Below are 10,000 nucleotides of genomic sequence, written 5' to 3' on the forward strand. Positions count from 1 at the left end.
AGAACAAACCACAATTATAATAAGTTACACATTTTGCTACTTCAAAAAAACAACTGAGTGGCAGTAGAAAAATGCATAAAACTCATAATAATAATGATAAATGTAATAATGATGCTGATGATGATGATGACGACGACGACGACGATGATGACGATATGATGATGATGATAATGACGACGACGACGATGATGATATGATGATGATGATAATGACGACGACGACGACGATGATGATGATGATGATGATGATGATGATGATGACGACGACGACGATGATGATGATGATGATGATGATGATGATGATGATGATGATGATGATGATGATGATGATAAGAAAGACATTACATCCACTACTTACAACCAGTCTGACAGAATCCACAGGTTGCCCTACAAGTGTGTTTCATCTGCTTGTCGCTGACACAACGGCCACTCGATGCCAGTTTTGGGCACGTCTTGAAATGGTCAACACAACGTTTAACCACTGGTTAAAAAAGGTTAATTTAAAAATGAATGCCTCAAATATGTGTCCCCTCGTCTCAAAACGGTAATATGTCGGGAAGGACCAGATGCTAAGCTAATTATAGTTAAACTGGACAAAAATATGAAACGTTAGTATTTAGTACAGCAAGATATGATATTCCTTCTCCTCTATAAAACATACAAACTCAAATTAAGCATGATATTTCTTGCTACAACTTCCATTTTCAGCATCTTAATCATCCCGACTTAATACCGTTTTGAGGCGAGAGGTCACATATGTGACCCCTCGTCTCAAAACGGTACTAAGTCGGAATGATGCTGAAAGATGCTGAAATTTGAATTTGTGGCCAGAAATATCAGACATAAGTTGAGTTTGTATGTTTTATTGGGGAGGATAAATATGATATTTTATAGTTCTAAATACAACTAATTCATTTGTTTGACCAGTTTAACTATAATTTGACATTTTACCATCTGGCTCATTTCGACTTAATACCATTTTGTCACATTTGAACTTGTTTACTCGAAAAGATGATATTAAATGAGAAAGAAAGAAATATGATTCCAGGTGGGCACAGAGCCAATTGTTTTAATTTTTTTTAAATACTAGTAAAAAGCCCACAATTTCGCGGGGAAAAAACTATTTTCATTCGATACTGTACTCACCATCATTTAATCAGGGCAGATTGGTAAACAACGTTGTCTGTGTAATTTGGTATATCTTCGGTTGATTTTTCTGTGTGGCCCAATAATATATTTAATAATATATTCCCTCAACTAACCCCAAGAAAAAATTAAACCTAGTACCTTTAATTAACCCCAATAGGAAAAACAAACACCCTAGCACTTTAATAAGACTTATGACTAACCCTAATAGGAAAAAAATCATCTGATCTCGAGCTAATCCTAATAGAAAAAATCATGACAAATTGAATAAATAAACGCCTGACAAAAGTTCAAAGTTGAAAATACAAATTTAAAGAATACCGGGGATGTAGGAGCTTTCGGAATGTCTCCCCTTTACTTAACTTATGGAAAAACAAACACCCTAGCACCTTTAATAATACTTGAAGAGAATTGACTTTATTAGGACATGCTAGCCGTCGTGAATACACATGGCAAGCGCCTCCATCGGTACTTAAGCACACAATCATCCGAACCTATGATCAGGGACTTATCACTAAGCCATCAGCTCTACCCGTTCCGCCTCACTTACAACTTTTACAAACGGACCGTTGTCCATGGGACAAGTGGGTATATTATTAAATTTGGTCTTTTAACATTCCAAAGGGCCCGGAATAGGCATTGTATATGAAAAATATTATTATCATTATAAAGAATGCATGCATATGGTGTACAATATCATCATATATATGTACTACCTGTACCTTATAACTTTCAAGTCTAAATAATCTGGGTTGCCACTTTGGCGTAAAATTCGTAAAATATTCTGGCAAGTTCACTGATAAACACATGGTAATAATACTTGTCAACAGTAAAATATTTAATAAAATATACGAACATTTCAAAATTAAATGTGATAATGAAAACGATAAATGCTTAAAATACAGTCAACCTTATGTAAACAATCTTAGACCTAATTCATTTTATCTGTAAACGAGCTGGAGGTTTAATAATGCGACCAGCTCTCGAAACAACAACAGACTGAGTTTTCTGCGGCGACCTATCATCGCCACATCTAGTGGTAACATATTTTTGTGAATGCTTCAATCTGTTATCACTGTCCTGCTTTGAGTTTTCATCAACTTTATCATCACATGAAGAAATATATTCTTCAACAGGATACTGTTCATTTTCCAATTCGAGAGCATGAACCCTCTGCACTGGTCGTACAAATATGCCATTAGCAGTTCTGATCTCAATAGTTCTGACACAACCATCTCGCCCAGGTAAAAGACGAACAACTCGAGCTAAAGGCCATCGCAGCCTTGGACTGTTATCTTCTCTGAGTAAAACTAGAGAACCTATCTTAACCGGAGAACCCTTAGGTGAAGACCTGACAAGAGGCAGGTTTCGAATGTACTCCTTGTGCCAGAGATTCCAGAAACGATTTAATTGGCTTTTAATCTGTAACGAAGCTTCTCTTGCCATAGCTCCACAAACAATTGGCTCTTTTGCTTCCACCGCTGGCTTATGGCTATCATGACGCCCAAGCAGAAAATGAGCAGGTGACAATGCCTCATTGCACTCAGGGTCATCAGAGACATAAGTCAGGGGTCTGCCATTTATGCAAGACTCTATTTCGAACAAGACAGTTTCCAGCTCTACTCTACTCAAACTCCGGTTTCCAATCGTCTTTTTTAAAGATTGCTTTACTGAACGCACTCGTCTTTCCCAAACCCCACCTCTCCAAGGAGCTCTAGGAGCGTTAAATGACCACTTAGGACCGTCATCGGTATAACGATCAGCAATATGTCCTGCCGCCGCTTGAAATGTCTTCGCGTTGTCAGATAGTATTTTAGAGGGCATTCCTCGTCTCGCAACAAAACGTCTGAACGCGAGTAGAAAATCACTCAATGACAAACTTCCACAAAGTTCAATGTGAACTGCTCTAACCACACAACACGTAAAGAGTAAGATATAGAATTTCTTCCCTACAGCATCCACAGTGAATAAAGGACCTGCATAGTCAACACCAGTAATACTAAAGGGATCGGCACGAATCAGGCGCTCCTGGGGTAAGGGAGAAATTGATTGTGAACATTGTTGAGAATCGAATCGTTGACAACGAACGCACTTCCGCTTAACCCTTTTTGTCAGAGACCTTAGACCTATTATCCAAAACTGATTTCTCAAAGATGCCATAACTTGTGACACTCCTGCATGTTTTAACGCAATGTGTTCTCTGCGCACTAATAACAAGGTCAAATGACACTTTGGCAGAATGATAGGAAACTTTTCATTCAAGGTAAGATCAGAAAATTGAAGTCGACCTCTCATCTTCAACAGTCCTCGTTTGTCAAGAAAGGGATTCATTTTATACAAGACCGACGTCCTTTTAACCTGCTTATTATTTTCAAGACACTCGATTTCTTCAGCGAAATGTAAACTTTGTATGTACAACAACAACTTCAATTTTGCAAACTCAAGTTCATCAACACACAACTTATAATGTGTCGTTTCCACAAGATTTCTTCTTCTTCTTGAATTATTTATGAATCGGAAAATCCAACCAATTATTCTAATAGACTTAGAGAAATCTCCCCACCGTGTAAAATCCAACACTGAATCAGCTTTAGCTGCACACACTGTGACACTAGTGGTTGCTGATTCCTCACTTACCACATGGCTACCCTCATTGACTTCGTCCATTTCATTATTAGGACCTTTGAGCCACGGTGGACCTTGAAACCACAACGGTTTGTTCATAATTTCCTCAGCTGACAACCCTCTGGTTAAACAATCGGCTGGGTTCTCTTTCCCTATACAATGATGCCATGACTCGGGTGCAGTAAGCTCTTGTATTTGAGCTACACGGTTGCACACAAACATTTTCCACCGAGTCGGCTCACTACGGATCCACTGCAGCACCACAGACGAATCAGTCCAACAAAAGTACTTCACACTGTCTGGGAGCTGTAAACTATTGACAACAGAGCGGAGAAGTTTAGCACCAACAACGGCTCCTAGCAATTCCAGTCTTGGAAGAGTGACAGGCTTTAAAGGACTAACTCTAGCCTTTGACAACAACAAAGAAATAGAGATTGAACCATCAACTTCAAGAACTTTCAAATAGATCACAGCACCATAACCCTTGAGAGAACTATCACAAAAACAATGAAGTTCCACAGATTGTTTCTCTTTCCACGTGAGAGAAACAAAACATCTTGGAATCGATAACTCTCGCAACCTAAGCAAATCTCCAGCCCATGCCAAAAATCGTTTTCTCAACTCGACCTCAACTTGCTCATCCCAATCAAGTCCCAACTTCCACACTTCTTGAAACAATATTTTGACAGACATGATAATAGGGGAGATAAGCCCAAGTGGATCAAATGTCTTGGCTATGCAACTCAAAATCAACCGTTTTGTAACTAACACATCCTCTGGAACCAAGATTCCATCAAAGGTGAAATGTCTTCGACTGGACTCCAACGCATTCCGAGAACTTTGACAGAGTCATTTTCTAAGCTTTTGTCTTCGAAATGTCTATGAATATTTTCTGCAACTTCTGAACTATTGGAAGACCATTTGCATAACTTCATACCAGCTTCACTCATGACTTTTGAAGCTTCAGACATGAGATTTATAACCTCGTCCACACTGTCGCCTCCCGAGAGCCAATCATCGCAATACATGTTCTCAGACAATTCTTTGATGGCCTTGGTGGCTGGATACTGTGACAGGTGATGACGAATGGTGGCATTCAGGAGAAATGGACTGGCTTTGTTTCCAAACGGGACTCTTGTTATGCGCATAACGCGAACTATATTGTCAATCTGCCAGAAAAACCGATGCACATCGCGATCTTCTGGTCTGACACTAATCTGGAGAAAAGCCTTCTCTATGTCGGAGCATAAGGCTACTTTATGTCTTCTAAATCGCATGAGCACATCGCTCAACAGAGGTAACAGGTTTGGGCCTGTTTCCATACAGTCATTTAGAGAGATAGTGTTTGGTCCTGAGGCAGAAGCATCAAATACAGGGCGTATCTTAGTTGAAAGGCTGGACATCTTAACAACTGGTCTGTGAGGCAAATAGAATTTTGAATTTGTCATGTTCTGACCTTCATCCAAGGGCACCTCCTCAATGATGCTGTCTGCCTCCATTTTCCTAAAAACATCATCATATCCCTTTTCAGTATTTTATCTCTTGATAACTTTCTCTCAAGATTATCAAGTCTCTGCCTAGCTTGAGACGCATTGCACTGCAATTGCGGCTTCTTTGATTTTACCCAAGGTAGAGCCACTTGATACCTATTGTCTACATATTCAATCCTTTTTGAAAACTCTTTCATAACTCTGGATTCATATGGTGCATTCTTGTCATGACAGCATTCTAAGTATTCAAGATCCCACAATTTTCTAAAGTCAGATTGTGGAATGTCTGTCAAGCAGAGCAGTTGTCTGCAGGAGTCGAGTGTTTTGTTACTCGGGTTCGAATATGCACCAGAGAGGACCCATGGTCCTAAGACAGTTTCTTGGGCAACAAGCCCAGAAGGACTACGCACGCAAGAATCTGTCTTGATGAGTTTCCAATAATAATCCTGACCAATCAAGATATCAATGCTTACGTTTTTATCACAATGGATATCTTCTGAGAATGTACACTCTTGAAAGTGTGATAATACATCCATGGGAATTGCCGGCCTGAACATTGCCGCGCAAATGACCTTAACCTCTGTAAGTAATAAGGTTTCTTTCCCTTCACAGGGCAAATCAAATCTCACAGCATAAACATTTCTCAATGCCTTTTCTGAAGGTTTATCTGACTCAACGGCAGACACATTCAAGCTTTCTCTGCCATAAAAGGAAGGTTTTATTCTTTTGACAGCTCTGCTCGAGATGAAACTTCTATCTGATCCACTGTCGAACAAAACTGTCAAAGAGACACCCTTCATATTAATCTTCATTGTTTGTAACACAGTGTTTTTGTTTGTAAGTTTGCTTCGACAAAAGGTAACATTGATACTTTCGGGATTTTCAGTTTGAGCAAAACTGGAGTTGAAATTTGTATTGCCCGATTCTGTTTTCATTTGCCCGTTACTACAAAACCTCTCATTGTGTTTATGGCCACAAATTTTACATTTTGAGTAGCACCTTTTCGCAACATGACCCTTTGTGAAGCAGAACCAACAAAGATTATTCTCTTTGATCTTATCCTTAACATGTTCTGTCTTCATGGTAAAAACTTTCCTACATTTGCTATTGCCATGTTTTCCACCACAGAATGAACACAAAAAGTCATTTCCTGATGACAACGTAAGAGCTGAGGCGGTAGAACGAAAGTTTGGATTTGCTTTGCATTCACGATGATTCTGTAATGTAGGTACAGGTACAAAGCTCTGTGAACGTTCACGATTCTCGATTTCGTTGTGTAAGAAGTCCATAAGGAACGCTAAATCTCCTTCCTTTTTGTGACTTTTCCTTGCCCACATGAGTCTGATGTCCGGAGGTAAGCGACTGACGATAAGCGGTGTGAGCACCAGTCCATAATTTGTGCCGTCCACGCCCAGTTTTCGAGGCTTCTGATGTTGATCTGAAGTTTTGTAAAGACGGCCCATAAGGCTTTGATGTTTTTTGCACTATGAAAATCGACTGTTAGCAAATTTTGCACATGTCCAAAAATGATGCGTTCTTTTCGTCCAAAACGGTCTTTTAAGATGTCCATGGCAATTCTGTAATTTTCGTCAGTAAGAGCAAGGCCCTCAATCGCCGTTTTTGCTTCACCAACAAGAGAAGCCTGCAGGTAGCTAAACTTGGCAACTTCTGGTAACGTCGTTTTGTCAATTATCGCTGAAAATCTATCACAAAACGAAGGCCATTCTGCGAAGTCGCCGCTGAATTTTGATATTTCTATTTTAGGAAGTTGTGGGGTGGCCCCACCTTGACAGAGCCCCAACGATGATGATGAGTTTGATAGGGAGCTGGTTGGGCCCTGAATCGGCGTAGTGAATTCATTGAGTTTTCGCCGGGCCACAGCAATAATGGCGTTTGATTGGCTGACATATTCTTCAGCTTCATCTACGTCAGCCATCAATTCACTCGAATCCAACGTCATTTCAAACTGTTCTTGAACTATATGAAGCAATCACATCTTTTTATCACTTCATTCATACATTGTTCTATGTCTTCTTTACCTTTATCAATTGCTTCAATACATGTTTTTAATCTATCAATGGCTCTGGTCAGCCAGCCTCTTGATGCTATACGTCGTTTTTGCAACACTGCACGGTCCGGTGAATGGGACTGCGTAGCCATATTAAGATTATACACAAACTCTTTTGTCGCACTGACACTTTAAATAAACTGAGAATCTAAAAGTCCTTCCGCGTTTCGGCACCAGAATGAAGAGAATTAACTTTATTTCATGTACAACAATATGACTACACATATGACACAAAGTCCATTGATGATTATATAAGCTTTATTTATAATATTTGTTTCACAACACTAAATTTAGGCTGCACAGCCTCCACCATATTACTTTCTCTCTCTCTCTTCCCTCTACCTACTTCCGCTACCTACATCGACATAATGTGATTGAGGCTCTGTTCGGGTAACTTCTCATTTTCCATAACAATACTTATGACTAACCTCTCGAGCTAACCCTAATAGAAAAAAAAACAACTCTCGGACTGCTTTGCACTACCTTGCAATATTTAACAAATCAAAATGGCGGCCGAAAATCAAAACAATGGTCAAATTAGGAAATTTTAAACTTTCACAAATCTATCAAGGTTTGTTCTAGAGTTTTTTAAATACTTCTATATAATGACAAATTGAATAAATAAATCCCTGACAAAATATCAACGGTGAAAATACAAATTTGAAGAATACTGGGGATGTGGGAGCTTTCGGAATGTCTCCCCTTTACTTAACTTATGGAAAAACAAACATCCTAGAACCTTTACTAAGACTTATGACAAACCTTAATAGAAAAAGAAATATCCTCCGATCTCGAGCTAACCCAAAAAGTAAAAAAAAATAATCAAAATGGCGACTGAAATACCTTCATGTGATCAAGTGAATAATATCACTATGAATGCCACGATTTGCTGAAAAATGCCAACACCCACACACACATGTATACGCCACACACAACACACACACACACAAACACACACACACACACACACACACGCACACACACAAACATACACGCAATTATACATAACAACACTGATCACCGCTAAATCAACAACCCAACGGAAGTAATAATAATACTTGATGTCATAAATAGATGACGCAAATTAACAACTTTTTACAGTGTCAAAATTAGTTGATTTTTGGGAGTCAAGTGTCGTCGTTGGTACATATTTCATGATATCTGACTCAACAAACTTTCAAACTGATTTTAAATTATAAAAGGAAATCAAGTTATCTGTTTATCTATCTGTAAAAAATACATTTCTAATTTTCAAATCTTTCAGTAGAGTTGTGCGCGTGTCAATTTTTTTATTGACTCAAATAAGCACAATGTTCTCCACAATGCTATATTTTTTAAAGAAAGGATTAACAAATTGAGCCCTTTATATAGCGTAACAAAAATCCATTAAACGGGCTCAAAGAGCTTTACAAGGGTTCCATGGCCAACAGCAACACTTAACCTTTAGGACCGGACATGACGCTGATATTACAATTTACAGCGCTTTTAACGTCCAGGGACTTATTTTACACCTGAGTACGGTGAGAGAATGTGAGTAAAGAGCCTTTTCCAGGGACTCAACTATGCGCCTATTTTTTTTTTTTTTTTTTTTAAGGTTTCACGGCGCTTACAACAAATGTAAGGTCATATCAGCGCCAGTAAAAAAAGAAAGAAAATGAGATCGTAATAAAGAAATGACTCTTGATTAATTATCTTTCACGTTCTACACGAGCTATCAAATGAAAAGCAAGAAGATCGTCTTATTTTTCGCCTTTTAAAAAATATTATTGTTTGTTCTTTTGCTTTTCTTTGTTGTTGTTGTTTTTTTTTTTATCTTTGCAACGTCTCGAAAAGTTGCAAAAATTTGCAAATATTGTAGATTTTGCGGCCGCAATGCAAATCAGTGTTTTATTGCGACTTTTTTGCGGCCGCAAGGGTTGAAAAAACTGCGATGCCAGATGAGTACACCCTCTCCCTCATTTTCAGAAGATTTAACAAGATTAGGTTTTAATTCGAGGTTTGAATATCCACACTCGCTCACACTCGTTTCGGTCTCAAACCTCTTCTTCAGCCAACATCAAAAAACAATAAAGACATAAATACATTTTAATTTCTAGATAGACGAGCATAATAATAATAATAATAATAATAATAATAATAATAATAATAATAATAATAATAATAATAATAATAATAAAATAATAATAATAATAATAAATAATAAAATGATAATAATAATAATAATAATAATAATAATAATAATAATAATAATAATAATAATAATAATAATAATAATAATAATAATAATAATAATAAATAATAATAATAATATGATGAATAATAATAATAATAATAATAATAATAATAATAATAATAATAATAATAATAATAAAATAATATAATATAATAATAATAATAATAATAATAATGATATAATAATAATAATAATAATAATAAATAATAATAATAATAATAATAATAATAATAATAATAATGATAATAATAATAATAACAATAATAATAATAGTAACGGTGATGAGGATGATCACATCCACAACTGTCTTACGTGTAATCTTACAGTAGCCACAAGTTTTCTTGCACTGGTGCTTCCAGACATACTTGTAACGTGCACAGTCACGGGCCTTCGTGTTCGCCTTAGGACAGTTTGAAGCATCGTCACGACAATGTAAAGG

At 37.3% G+C, this 10,000-nt stretch overlaps 1 protein-coding gene across 1 annotated transcript in view; it reads right to left on the reverse strand.

Moving 5' to 3' along the window:
* The window catches only part of LOC144976418 (uncharacterized), a 49,269-nt gene that overhangs the window by 7,336 nt on the left and 31,933 nt on the right, over positions 1–10,000 (reverse strand). The window contains exons 9-10 of the mRNA XM_078920707.1: positions 9,874–10,000; positions 358–480 (exon numbers count right to left, since the gene is read on the reverse strand). The exon at positions 9,874–10,000 is cut by the window's right edge and continues 2 nt beyond it. Of these exons, the coding sequence (XP_078776833.1) occupies positions 358–480; positions 9,874–10,000 (250 nt within the window). The remainder of the gene's footprint in view (positions 1–357; positions 481–9,873) is intronic.

Source organism: Berghia stephanieae, chromosome 7, assembly GCF_034508935.2.
Source record: "Berghia stephanieae isolate SIO BIC M18660-M18661 chromosome 7, UCSD_Bste_1.3, whole genome shotgun sequence".
In the NCBI taxonomy this organism is placed as follows: domain Eukaryota; kingdom Metazoa; phylum Mollusca; class Gastropoda; order Nudibranchia; family Aeolidiidae; genus Berghia; species Berghia stephanieae.